General features: G+C 41.6%; 1 protein-coding gene across 1 annotated transcript; it reads left to right on the top strand.

Annotated features, from left to right (window-relative positions):
• Window positions 1-795: 795 nt before the first annotated feature.
• Window positions 796-10,278, top strand: si:ch73-62b13.1 (Carbohydrate sulfotransferase 1-like). Its single transcript, XM_058645771.1, has 3 exons — window positions 796-975; window positions 5,605-5,776; window positions 8,297-10,278. Exons 1-3 carry the CDS (start codon window positions 973-975, stop codon window positions 9,421-9,423), a joined length of 1,302 nt encoding a protein of 433 aa, XP_058501754.1. The 5' UTR covers window positions 796-972; the 3' UTR covers window positions 9,424-10,278.
• The last annotated feature ends 4,700 nt before the right edge of the window (window positions 10,279-14,978 follow it).

The raw sequence follows: 14,978 nt of genomic DNA, 5'->3' as shown, positions 1-14,978 counted from the left end.
GGACAAATGTGGCAAAAACGTCACTTCCAGGGAAGCTCAGCTTCTCTGGGAGTCAATGGAGCAATGGGCGGGTGCAGATGCTTCTGCATGATGATTGGAGGAACTAACTGTCTGAAAGGCGGAGCTAGTTTTTGATTGACAGTGTTGCAGAAAAATACACAATGCGTTTCTGCATCAGTCCTGTGTGGATTTTGTGAGGGAAGTCTGTAGACAAATAGGTTGTTGTGTGATATAGACCATTTTCAATTGTACATATACACCGTAAATAAAAACACAATTATAGCATTTCAGTTTTACATAATTATTGTCTTTCCTTGTTCTAGTTGTTCATTTGCAGAATTTATGTAGAAATAACTGGGCTTGAAATGAGCTTCACCTGATTCAAAGACCAGTGACCGCCACTGGTCTGAATGTAACAGATATTCATGTATTTCTTTTAAAGTTACGCACTACAGCTTTAACTGTGTGAGGTACATGTTTTGGACTGTACTATACTGTTCAAGAGCAGAATTGTCAGAATCCTGCATGTAGTGTGTGAAAGACATCAAATGCATGTTCCACATTTAAATGTTACAGCCTGTAAAGATCACGTGCATTTCCAAGACGTAATAAAAACGTACCCAACGGCATCAAATCTCGAGTGGACAGTGAGACAATGTTGCGTCCAATCTGGAGCTTGAGCTCCAGCAGCATCTTCTGTGTGTGTGTGTGTGTGTGGTCTCAGGAGGATGAGACCGACATGCTTTCTCACTCAGCCTCTCTCCTCTCTCCTCTCCTCTCTCCTCTCCTCTCTCCGTCCGTGGCGCATCTCCATCTCTGAATGTACTTGGGCTACAGGCGGCAGCGACTGATCCCTCCGCCAACACACACACACACACACACACACATTCACTAACACACAAACTTTTACAAATGCAGGGCGAAGACTGGACCCGCCGGAGGAATCCTATCTGATCGCGGTCTAACGCGCTGATGGTGAGAGAACAATGCATTTCTTTATGTTTCTTTAATTGATCTGTTGTGTGTTTTACGCGCCGCGAGCCGCAGCCTTATAGTTATCTAACAAACAAGATGTTGCATCGTGAGGACTGTGGTGAGGACAGTAGTGAGGCTGCGAGCAGAGGAATCAACACATATGTCAGTGATTTCCAGTGACTTCACACCGACTTTAGGAACACTTCCCTCCACGTAGACTCAGTGTAGTGCTACTGTCTGTTTATTTTTATCCTTTTAATGGTTACTGTAAGCATGCAAACTGTTGTAGTTGTCTTTTCCCCCTATCAAATTAAAACCATATAAGGTTTTGGAGGGATTTTATTGCAGCATCTAATTATGATTCCATGTCCAAATTAGGTGTTGTTAATCTCAGCCACAAACTCAGAATGTGTTACTCATTAATAATCCACACAGACTGCGTTATAAATTCATCATCATTGAACTGTGTGTGTGTGTGTGTGTGTGTGTGTGTGTGCTTGTATTTTTTCATCTTATTAGGACCTTGTCAGGATCAGTCGTCTTCGTGGAGACAAAAAAAAAACCTAATTTGAGGAACTGATTAAGTTCAAGGCTAAGGTTAAGGGTTAAGGTTGCAGTGAAATGGTTATAGTTGGGGATAATGGTTTGTCCAAATGAATGGAAGTCAATACAGTGTCCTGAAAAGCACAGCTGTGTGTGTGTGTGATGCTGTTTGTAAACAACTTGCACTCAGAGTCCTAGAAAAGAAATATATCCTACAACAGACAAGATCAGATGGGATGAAGCGATGATCCTTCTCTTCATTTTTCCTCTCACTTCCCTGTGAATTTGCTGCATCTCTTTCTCTGCCTATCGCTCTCTCTCTCCCTCTTTGTGTGTGTGTGTGTGTAGTAATCATGTTCGACAAGATTCATCTTCTCCTCTATCACAGGCACTCCTTTGTAGCCCGGGGTTAGATGCATCTCCTCTGCACGCTGCAGTGCTCTGCTATGCTCTCTGCCTGTGGCACTGTGTATGTGTGTGTGTGTGTGTGTGTGTGTGCAGAGGGAGGCCAAGTGGACACTACCACCAGTGTTGCTACTGTTGTTCAACTCTGTTTTCCAGGATTGATCATCAGGCTTTGCCAATAAACTCCTTCACTCACAGGACCTGTGAAAACACAGCAGTGCCTTAATAGAAAAATCTTTGGCACTGTCACATCCCTCAGTCAGTTGCATCCCAAGTCCCTCAGTCCCACACTCATCACTAACTTCTAACTTCATTTGTTGCTTTCTTTTGCACAGAGGCAATTGCCTTCCCTGCACCATGCACAAATGTCATTATCTCCAGCACTTTGCTGTTAGCTATGTTAGCTCAGCAGCAACAATATCTCTGCTCGCTGATTTTACAACTAAAACCATTCAGACGAGCATGCAGCACACAGTGTAATCTTTGCGTGAACATGTCCCAGAGGCTTTTCTCCTCTCTAAGCACCGTTAGTCTGAGGGATCCAAAAGCTGAGACCATCAGGAGAAGCTGTTGATATGGATTATTACTGGTGTGACCACCAGCGTGTGAGCACTTATGAGTTGGGGACAAAGGGTTTGTAAATCGAATTTGTTTAATCCATAGAAGCATCTGTTTTCAGTTCTCCAGAGGACAACGGTTTGTGGAGCTGAGGATCCTCATCCTTACCCTGTGGCTGGTGAATCAGTCAGTTGTCGGTCAGTCAGCAGTGCAGTGCATGGAGGGTGTTGATGGCAGGACTGTCACAGGCAGAGGCTACATCTTTCATTTGAAAATGGCTTTTTCAAACAAATACTATCTGCATCCAGATGAGCGTTTTAGCTCTGTATCAGAAGTAAATCTGCATCCATACTAATGGTGCTTCTCCATTATACAGCTCTAGCACTACTTGGCTCTACTCAACTCATATTCGTATCGTTTTTCATTACCATAGTATCTCCTCAATATGGGCGGCAGCAGGTCAGTGGTAGAGCAAGTTCTGGGTTCGAAACGCAGCTCCGCTAGTCTACATGCCGATGTGTCTTTGGGCTAGACACTTAACCCTACGTTACTCCTGACGGCTGTGTCGGCAGTGTGTAAATGAGTATGAAAGATGAGTGAATAGGTGTGAATGGGTGAATGGCAAAACTGTAGTGTAAAAGCAGCTTTGAGTGGTCATGAAGACTAGAAAAGAGCTATATAAATCAAACAGACCATTTAACTGCCATGACTAGAGCTGCAACTAACGATTATTTTCATAACCGATTAATCTGAGGATTATTTTCTTGATTAATCGAGTAATCATTTAGTCCATAAAATATCAGAAAACATTAAAAAATGTTGATCAGTGTTTGTCAAACCTGGAAATGATGATGTTCTCTAATGTCTTGTTTTGTCCACAAACCAATGAACGATTGAATGATTTCTTTGCTATATGGAGCAAAGAAATTAAGAAAATATTTACATGTAAGAATCTAAAACAATCTGAAATCTTGTTTTAATCATGAAAAAAGCTTCAAACCTATGAACCGATTCATTTAGTAATCAATTAATTGAGTAATTGTTTAAGCTCTAGTTGTGACATTGTTTTAAACAACAACAACACACACACAAGACTTTTTAACTGATCTACAGTGCGGCATTGTTCGGTTCATGGCGCTTCCAGTGACGACACTCTCTGCCAATTTAGTGTCGGCTCAGCAGGCTTAGAACTTCGCCAGATCAGGTAATAAAAAAAGCAGCAGGTAACAGGTAAAACGAGTCGAGTCAAGCCGTGCTAGAAATTTACAGTGGAAAAGTGCCATGAGATGATTTTCTCTTCTGCAATTGTTTGGCTTAGTTTCAGAAAGTATTTACTCACAAGAAACAATAGTAAATAGCAAGTTGTGGCCAAAGGGATTATAGGTAACTCTGTCATCATTGTCAGAGATTCTACCCATGCCCACTAACACACAGCCCTGGAGTTTTTAAATGAAAACGGAGCCTACAGCATTTTCACGCTGGTGCACCGGAGCAGAATTTATATATTGTAAACAATAATGGAGTAGCAGGGATGTAGCGTGGTAAAATTGTCTTTTGTTCTTATCTGCAGTCACTTATTCTTATGTTTCTCCTGCCTGTTGTTCGGTCTCTCATGTCCTTCAGCAAACATATGCACAGATCAAGCAGCTTTTAAAATGGTTCAAAGTGAGATTCAGCATGGCATCTTTGTTTATCATCCTGCCTGCAGCACCACTAACAGTCTAAAAAACAAAGTTTCTATCCCCACTGATGAGTTCATTATGCAATTGATGTTTTAGGGGTTTTTTCTCTGCCATATTCAAACAGATTAGCTCGTGATGTCAGCTCAGTTCTTTCCCCCCACTCACATGAAGTAAATGTCTTTGGTTTTGTGCTGTTTGTGATTAATGGAACATCAAAAGCGTGTCTCAGTGTCTCAGTGTGATATATTCCTGAGGATCTGAGTGTGCCAGCAACACATTAGCATCATTACTGAACAAGAGGCAGACTATAGAGAGTGACAGAAAGAGGATGCGGAAGCAAACAGGAAGGAGATGTTTATTTTTTGTCCGTAATGTAATGCATATTTACCTGTGAATTTGATGATGATTGCTTCTGCACACACACAAACGACTGAGTGATGGAGAGAAAGTCTGCGCCCAGGTATCTCATGGGATTACTTACCATCTATTTGGTGCTTCAGTACAAATGGATGGCAGCACCCTTTTTCCACATCCATTTCAAAAATCACATTTCTTTTTTTTTTGTCCAGTGGCAATGAAGTTCGAAATGTACAAAAGGAAACTTGGGCGCTCATCATGAGAAGACAGCTATATTTATCTGCGTGTGTAGCTCTCTGCTAGGCTTAGAGGCTAATTACCGTGAAGAAATGAAAATGAATAAAAATGAAATGCAATTGCGCAACAGTAATCTGAATAGTGGAACGGCATATGGGGACATTACCGCCGACTTTTACCACTTAAGCTCTGACATTTGAGTCACGATTTTCAGCATATCCAGTCTCGGGATCTCTTCAGATAAAAAAAACATTGAAAGCATTTAAGCTTCTTATGTTAGGAAAGTCAAAAAGGTGTTGTCTGTTTATTCTCTTTGCAAAAATGGCATCTATTTCTAGATGAATCATTTTTTTTGAAGTATGTGTAAGGAATAAATATTTTTGCTAAATACTTTCCTGTCACCCACAAACTACAGCTACTTAGCTTATCTTAGCACAAGCAGTCGTTAAATCAATCTGGACCAGCAGTTGTACCCACTTGTCACAATGCCTGCGTTAATGAAGGAGGGAGAAATCATAATCTCTTGTAGAATTATGTTACTTTCGGATTTAGCCCCTAACACATCCCTCTGCTCAGCAAGAAAGCAAATAAGCATATTTCTAATATCACGAAAAAAAGATATGCTGCTACACAAATTGAAGGACAGTGCTGCTGGGTCTTGATGGGAAAAGTCAATGACTCATACATTACGTTCTGCTGCTGATGCAGCCTGGAGCAAGAGGCTTAACTGCTCTGCAGTAGCTACTCGTTGGACATCAGCGTAGTCGCTGCACTAGTCAGAAGAAAGAGAGAAAAATGTATTAAAATCAAATCTCATTGTGTGTCTCTGATTCCCTGGTGCCGTCAGCATGAAGGATGTAGAGCCAGAGGGCGGTGCAGGATGGAGTGTTCCTGGAAGACTGTGCTGCTGCTGGTGTGTGCCTCTCTGGGGGTCCAGTACACGGCCATCCACACGCTGAGGGACTCGCTGTCTGGACCCTGTCAGGGAGCCTACAGGTGCCAGAGCAGACATCACAGAGGTACGCTTCAGCAGCCAGAGCAGATTATCACACACACTATACTGCCTCCAAACATGAGGGGCATTTATGTATATATATATGTACTGTATATGGATTTATATATGCTCATGTTTAATGCAAAAATAATGAATAATTCATTTGTATTATAACAGAATTAGGTTCCCCAGCATCAGCAAGGAGCAGACACTGACACACACACAACACTCGATCAGTAACAGTGATGTTGACCGTATATTTCAGCAGTGTTGAAGGCGGCGTCGAGCAAAGTAATTCGGTAAAGAAAGAAATCAAGGAATCAAGCTGCGGCACCACACTGTCACTGAAGCAGCTGAAAAAGCAGATTGGATCATCACTAATTAAGGGAATTCCCATGAAGTGGGGAGGATAGAGAATTGAAATATATGTGATTCATTTTACAATTATCCTCCAATTTATCTCCATTAATCCCCTCTCTTCGCACAGCTGCAGCTTTGCCGGCACCAAGCTCCTGTGTACAAAAGCAACATCCCTGCTGCAATCAACTCCTCATCAGCAGTAATTACATGTTAGCTATTTGCACTATATTTAGAGATCCTCCATTTCATAACCCCCCTCTGCTGATACCCACAAGCAGACAAGCAATTTACCCATGCCTGTTTACCCTCTAAATTATTCACACTTTATTGCCGAGATTCAGTGGTTAACTTTCTCCTGAAGTCATTACAGTCTGACTTACTTTCACTTGTATCCGCTGAAGTATTTTTTAATAAGAATGTGCAAAGAGGAAACAAAAAAGGTCATGAAATAACATTTCATAAAGGGCTGTCAAATGATACACTGATTTATTGCAGAGGTTCAATAGTTAATAGGCAATCAATCATCATATAGTCCTGTGACTTTATGATTTGATTATATGACTTACTTTGATTATTTTAGATCTAAAATAGTGCATTTAGTCTGAGGTAACAAAAGGTCTACTTTAGAAATGTTACCGCATTTGCACTTTGCAGGACTTTCAGTTTAGTCGCCTTCATATTGACTTTATATTAGTGTTGATGAATTAATGAATCAGGCTGCAGCGTTGACGAAATGCAAACAATCTAAAAATAACACAGACAGAGAGCTATTCTGTGACACACAGAGAACAGCAGCATTTTATTTTTCTCACCCTCTGATTTGATTCAGTGTTTATTTGGAAGGGACATTGCACATTAATGAACATGAGTATGGAATACAAATGTAAATATGGCAGAGTTAGCATAACTGCCAAATTGCATCCGTGGTCCCTTGGTAGAAAACAGAATAATACACAAAACAACAAACGAAGATGAGGAAAAGTGCTGAATAGGCACAATACATAGTGTATAAAGTGCATATTTTAAAAGTTATTGTAGAATATGACACAAATCATGAAAAACAATGTACCATTCAGTCACGTATATGTAACAATGAATAGAATAGACAACAAAAAGCAAGGCAGATGTGTGCAGCAGACAGTTACACTGCAGACAATCAGTCTCCCTGTGAGGACTCTTTCACTTGTTTAAAAGCCAGTTTTTGAGCAGCTGCAGCTTCGTTTAGGCTGCATTTACACCGGAGGTCTTGATGCCCAGTGTGGATACGTCGCCTATATCAGATTTTTTTGACTTTCTTTCAAAAGTGACTCATATCTGAACTCTGCATTTACACTGGTTGACACTAGACAACCCACAGGATGGCGTTGGCTACTTCACCGGAAATGGTGAGGCCCAAATGGAAATATAAGTGATGTTACTTTGAAATCCTCACCTCAAAGGCTTAGAGGGCATAGAACCTCAGCCTGAGTACTGTCTTGAGCTCTTATCCTCCATTGCTTTGTTCGAAAGAGAGGCATGTGAGTGGGGATAGTGTCCAAGTTTGTTTATCATTCACAGATGTTGCATTTCATTTTTAAGGATATCGGAGTTGCATCATCGGCAGAGGCAAATGCACACCGTGTGATTCATATCTGATTTATTTTCACATACGAATGAGGCTTGAAACAGATCTGATGATTTATGAATCCATGTGCGATTGTTTTCCTGCTAACACTTTTATAGGTCATATCTGTGGAAAATATGAGCCACACGGTTGGTGTAGTGGTTAGCACTCTTGCCTTTGCAGTAAGAAGTGGAGTTCTTCTCTGGGTTCTCTGGGTTCTCCCACAGTCTAAAAACATGCAGATTTCAGGATTAAGCAAATTGGACATGGAGTGGTAGAAGATGGATGGATGGATGGGAGGAAAGTATCAGAATTAGGTAATTTACTGCAGTATAATGCAGCCTTATTTATCTCACTTCCTGGAGAAACAATCAATCTATTTTCTTTTTCCCAAACTCTCAGTGTACGCCACACAACAACTGGCTGTTTGTCAGAGTAAGCGCCTCTGACACAGTCAAAATAAGGTGCTACATGCAATTATCCCCATAACACTGACATACCTAATGTGTAGTTTAGCTGTGTGATACTGATGCCAGTTACATCATGTTTTGGTTAAAAGGACTCAACATTTCTTTCTTCAAGACTTCAGGTGGAGATCCGTGTGCGATGACAGCTGGTTGCCTGTGGAATCACCTCGGAAGCACATCCTGCTGTTTGCTACCACACGCAGTGGCTCCTCCTTCACCGGACAGCTCCTCAACCAGCACTCAGGGATTTTCTACGTGTTTGAGCCTCTCTACCACGTTCAGCAGGCCTTCACCAACTCCAGCAGCAGGCTGCGTCGCACCCTGGACCGACGAGCCCTGCTTGGAGCTTACAGAGACCTCCTCCTCAATCTATACACGTGTGACCTTCACTTCATGGAGAATTACATACGTCCAGAGCCCCAGGACCACGTCACAAGCACCTTCTTTCGCCGAAGCTCCAGCCACGCCCTCTGTTCCCCTCCTGTGTGTTTGGAAGGAGGAAACGCGTTGGCCTCCGATCCACCTGATGAAACCTGGTGTCCTAAGAAGTGCGGGGCCCTTAACCTTACCTTAGCTTCAATGTCATGTCTGTCAAGAGGGCACGTAGCCATAAAGACCGTGCGGGTCCCTGAGGTAGGGGATCTACGGACCCTGACTGAAGATCCACGGCTGGACCTGAAGATCATCCACCTGGTGAGGGACCCCAGAGCCATCCTCGCCTCACGCATGATGGCATTCTCTGATCAGTTCCGCGCTTGGAAAATTTGGAACGCGACTGGAAGGCAACCTCGCTACGTAGACCTGTCACAGATTACCAGCACCTGTAAGGACATGGCTGCCTCTGCAGAGACAGGCCTGCAGAGACCAGCATGGCTCCGAGGACGCTACTTACTGGTGCGGTACGAGGACCTGGCATTACTACCAAAGGAAAAGGCCACCGAGATCTACAGGTTTGTGGGACTGGAGATGGAGGACAGGGTGCAGATGTGGATTGCAAAGAACACCAACAGCAACATGTCCTCTCCGTCCGAGTGGAACTACAGGTACTCCACCACCAGAGACTCCAGAGCGACAGCAGAGAGCTGGAGGCTTCGGCTCGGCTTCAACATCGTGAGGACTATACAAAATCTCTGTAATGACACTCTGGCCCTGCTGGGATACAAGCAGGTTCACTCTGCAGCTGAGCTCAGAGACCTGTCCCATAGTTTAGTGGAGTATAGGACCTTTGAACCAGTCACATGATAGATATCATTTACTCATTTATTAATTTATTTATTTATTTATTTATTGCCTCTAGGTTATAGTCTGTAAGCAAAAGTAACGGACATGTGATGAGGACAGATGCATTTTGGAGGAGATGTAGATTATATTATAAAAGAGAAATGGGATTGACACTGTTGGAAACTGAGTGACCTTGTCAGAGGTTTGTACTTTCATTTGTTTGAAAAAAAAAAAAAAGTTTAATTTATTAAATAAATTTTTTTAGTCTGTTATGATGATGATTTACCTTCACTTTTATTGGATTTGCTTAAGATGTTAAAGGAGCCAAATGTCAAGCATGTGTGACGCTGGAAATGTTCTGATCCAGATAAAGTCTCTAAAGAGTGTTCTACAGTTCTGTATGTCTTCATTGAAAACTTGTGTTTACTCTCTCTCTCCCCCCCTCTCTTTCCCCCTCTCTCTCCCTCCATCGCCCTCTCCCTCCCGCTTCCACTCATACACACACTTCAAAGAGTCCAGGTACCATTTCAGAGTAAATCTCACTTTGAGTAAGACCAAAAGTGATGCCCCCGCAGGTGAGACACGCTAAGAGGATTTGTGCTTTAAAAAAGAAAAAAATTATAATACTCACCTTCCAAATGTCTCTCATGCATTTTAGAAAAGGACTAAAATGCCACATGTTCTTCTTTTCTAGTGCTAGAGCAGCTCTGTTTTCTATGTATAGTGTGTGTTTGTAAATACTTTATTACTGTAAATACCCGTAAAGTGATTAAATGCAAATGTGCCCATGTTAGGTACTGGATATGTTCAGGCATTTCTGTCTGTGTGCTGTTCATATTTTTTAGACTTTTTAAAATAAATTATTCATAAATAACATACTGCTGAAATCTTGTTGCAACCATTTCTGTTTGATGTGCGCTTTTATGTCTTTAATCCTGAGAGGAAAGTGGATAAGTGTTGCAAGCGGAGGACGCTGCAAAATCGCTGTCTTTTATGTTGTAAGCCCTCTGCATTTGGTTTGCTCTGTTTCAACGGCCACGTTTCGTTCCTGGCGATATTCCTGTCGTCCCAGGTATGTTTTTGACCAAAGACAAACCACTTCTGTGACTTCGACTATGAGCCTCTGAAGAACACCGGCGTCATTCGGTGGCAGCAGCTGTCTGCAGCGGAGTATAGCCAGAGATTAGGCAGCTGCACGTTCTCCACTATTTCCACCATTTGAAATCCGTCTCCGTGTCTAAACAGAGAAAGTGAGCGTGCCATCTCCAGACACCAGCCCATTAATTTCCAGCTGTTCTCTTGAGATAAATAATGAAAGTAGTTTCTGACGAAGAACTACTTGCATGAATCGTAGCCAAACCGCTGATTAGCTGTGATTTCTTTGCCTATCAAAGGCCAGCCTTGCTTCTTTCTACGGAGGCTCCGGTTGAAGCCCGCTGGGAGCTTTGAGCTTTCACACTTATTCTGCCAATGAAAGCCACTCCAAAGTCAGAGAAGGTATATAATCTGAGTGGAACGGTCATGCCGCTCTTTGGGCACCATTTAATATTAGTTAAATGTGGCCTTTTAAAATCAAATATATATTAGACACCAACTACGCCACGTCGTTCTTGTAGCTGCAGACAGGGATGTTCCCTCCACGCAGGTCAAAGAATTGATCTACAGATCCAGTTGAGGAGAAACAGGATTTCAGATGCATGGAGAAAAGAGTGGCCATCTTTCTTTGAACTTAATCTGCAAGGCTACACAAACTGGCCATAAAGCAAAGCTTTATGACACCCGCGGAGATGTGCTTCATCGGTTTTTCCATCCCCACCCTGAGAACCAAAGCTGCGAGTGGCCTGAGTCAGCTGTCAGCTAATTACCCATTTCTTTGCACTCAATACTAGCAACTCATTTCTGTCTCCTTAACTGTGCTGACAAATTTACAGTCCACCCAATAAATACTAAACATAACAAATATGAGATGCATGTGGATATTGGAAAATGCAAAGTAGCACAGTTAATCTGCTCCAGTGGCTCTCAACCCTTTCTATTAGTGAGATGAACTCAAATACCTCTTTACTTCAGCCATTCCCCATTTATTTTAGTTAGTTTTTATGAAATGTTTATCTTTGAGCAAACCCATCGAATTATTCGTTCAGCCTCCTCTTTTAATAGCACCGTGCTAGGTGAACTGTGTGCTTGTTTACTGACCGGCTCTAACATAATTTTAACACTTTCAATGTGACATAAATATGTCTGTAGCCTCATTTTTTTTATTCTTTTCAGTGTGCACGCTCTGCTGTAGATGTACCTTTGAGGTACAAGTACACTAGTCATTTTTGACACAATATTTGAAAAAAGATAAATATAAACATGTATCTATTTTAATATGACTGATGCCAATAGACATGAAAGTGTCTGTGCTGTCTTTCCCTGACAGACTTCAGCGAGGGAGAGCATAAAAAATATGCTCAGCCCAAGATAATAAAAGCGAACATTTCTATTCTGCAAATGGTTTGTGCTCATGTGGAGAAGAGGACACAGACATCTGTCACATGCAGGGCAACACGTTTGATTTCCTTCTGTCTGTTTCGCCTTTAGAGTCAGGTGTAAAAGGAGTTATTTCAGAAGTTCAGTTGTTCGTGTTTATTTGTACATCACCTCACATTGGGAGGCTGAAATGAGAAAACCTTAGCGGTGCATGTGTGAATAAAGTTGTTTTGTTTTTGTTTGTTTTTTTAAATCAAAATCAGCATAAAAATGACACAACTCTGTGAGGTTTGCTGTGTGGACAAGGAGGATCATCCTCAACCTTCAGGCTTAAAAGAACTGCATGTAAAAAAAATGTATCGTATGTAGTCAGAAAAAAAACTGTTAATAGTGGTATATTTACAATCTAAAACTGAATTGATAGCTTGCAAAGATCGGTCTGTTTGTGAGGGATTTGATCTCATAAATACCTGGCAACCTTTAGTCTGTGGGGAAGAGGGAGATGGGAGACAACTCCCTGAAATGTTTCCATTTTGAATTTGGATTGCATTACTCATTTCACACTGTAGTTGCAGCTCTTACATATAGCCCCTTTAAGTAGGCAAGAATCTAAGCTACTGTAAACACAGCAGGCAGCAAATCATTCATTTCCTTTGCTTGAGCGTCATAGCTGAAAAAGAAATGGCTCCCTTCAGCTTGTTATTAAAGTTCCAAGGCAGATGAATATCAGCAGCTTCCTCGTGATAAGCACCCTCTTGACCTTCTGGCACCACTGATGTGCCGGCTCCGTCACGTCGTCGGCTCCGTCACCCATCTGTAATCCCCAGCTCGAACCAGTCGTCGGTCATAATGAGATGTGGGAGTGGAGGAGGTTGTGTCACATCCTTGGAGGAGCTCCTCCAGCCGGAGGTGTGTCATCTTCGTTCATTATCCCACAGTCGATCCATTATGGCCCTCATCTGGGCGAGTGGCCAGAAAAGCAGGCGAATGACGAGCTCCCTCCGTGTCACACTGACACACAAGCTTTGATTAAATGTCCCTGTCTTGTAGTGTACATGAATGCATTCATAAGCGTACTGTATATGCACTTGTATCCTGGGGATGTAGACATGGTTGTTAGTGGCTTGACAAAGGCGACACCCAGCAGCAGCAGCAGCAGCAGCAGCAGAGTCGCTTTTTCAGCCTCTTTTTGAGCTCCACAAATTGCCCTCCTTATGGGAAAGCATTGATTTAAGAAAAGGTTATAGAGCCTGGTGGGAGTAGAATACACAATGAACTGACAATACTGCTCAAATGCAGAAAAGTGCTGTTGACGACTGGGAAAACTTCACAGGGAAATTTACAGTTTTGTATATTTCATTATTGGAATCACATCAGCTCTTAAAGATAATTTAACATCATACAACACATACATCACTTCTCTCAGCCTCTTGCGTGCCAAGAAGACGAGGCGTTTCTCAAACTCGGAGAATCATACTGTATATAATTAAGTTTAAAATTATGAGATAATAAATCAGGCTACTCTGGCATTTAGGCTCAGCTCCCTCTCATATATTGACACAATCGTTAAAAAGAATCCCAGTGGCACAGGCACCAACAGTTTTCATTTTTCATTCTCCTTACTGGGACATTTATGGTGAGATTAAGGAGCATTTAGGATAGAATGAAACCACTTTGAGCCACAGTATCTTATTATTGGAACCACTCTGGCCCTAAGCAGACAGCAGCTTCTGTCACACCCATCATTTAAATTCTATTATTTTCCTCCATGCACACACACGCACACATGCACACACATACACACACATACTCCATATACAACCACCCACCTTTTCCTTTCATTGTGTGTCCAAAGCATCTGTTTTGTTTTGGCTCTTTTTATATAAAGTATGAGCTCTTTGTGTAATAATCCTTGAACATTTATTCAGTTTGGACTTAAACCTTGGGTTTTTTATTCTTTTTGTTCCGTGTTACTTTCCCATTTTATTCTGTAGTTCTTTCTAGTTTGTGTACCTTGTGTAGTTTTATTTCCTGTTCCGTTAATGACCTATGTCCACTGAGATTTAGCTGTGTATTTGGTTCCTAAATCTTTGCTCTTGTGACACATTCACCACTGCATTTCCCCGATGCGTCTTCCCGGTGTTTGTTCCAGCACAACATCACTCACAGATTTGTTGTGTTTTCTATTGATCCCAATAAGAGGCTTTCATAGCCGACATCAAAAGGCCAGCTGTTGGAATTGCATTAGGGTATAGCCCCTCAAGGTAAATGACAGCAGAGCCACTATTAAACTAAGTACATCTGCAGTATGATGCATTCGGACACCAGTGAATACTCAACAATAAGACGCTTTAAGAGCAACCATAGTGTGAATTATTGGGATGGCAGTCATGTCTTAACTGTCTTAAGTGTCTAAATTGTGAGTCTAAATCCATACTGTAATTACTGTGTCTTTTATTGAGCGTATGTAGAGAATGCTGGAGTGCTATAATATAATGCACAGAGTAATTGGGTGTATTACAACCGGAGGTGAAAGGCATAGAAGTATCTATTGGGTTATAAAACGCTTGGGTTATTTTGAGCTTTTTTCCTTCCCTGTTGCACAATGAAGCGGCAGCTCCAGCGATCGAGCGAGGGAGGAAAATAAATATATAAATATAATATAATAACTTGGATGAGATGAGGGTAACAACAGGCTGTATCTGAAGCTCCTTTAATGTATTTTTTTTTTTTTTCTCTGAGCAAAAGGCAGAGATGGCAGAGAAGTAGTATTCCTAATACCAATAATACAACACCATAAATGTACTAAATTACAGCCAGGTCCTGATTTTGAAAAGCTGTGATAATAAAAGAAAAACACCATCATACATGCACCACTCAGCAGTACCAAATGTATTGTGTATATGAGGAGGAAAAAAAAACTCTGCACTGAAATCAAATGAAGAATGTATTATAAAAACTGTTAAAATCAGTTTGTGATGTTGTTCTTCAGTGGCTGCTGGTTGGTTTACAGTCATTTCTTTAAGGTCTTATAACATTTGAGGTTGCAGAAATGAAATATAACCCCATTAATGTGTGTATAATTGCTTTAAAATAAAATA

The sequence above is a fragment of the Solea solea genome, chromosome 12 (genome assembly GCF_958295425.1).
Source record: "Solea solea chromosome 12, fSolSol10.1, whole genome shotgun sequence".
Classification (NCBI taxonomy): Eukaryota; Metazoa; Chordata; class Actinopteri; order Pleuronectiformes; family Soleidae; genus Solea; species Solea solea.
This window is presented reverse-complemented; position numbering and strand designations above follow the sequence as displayed.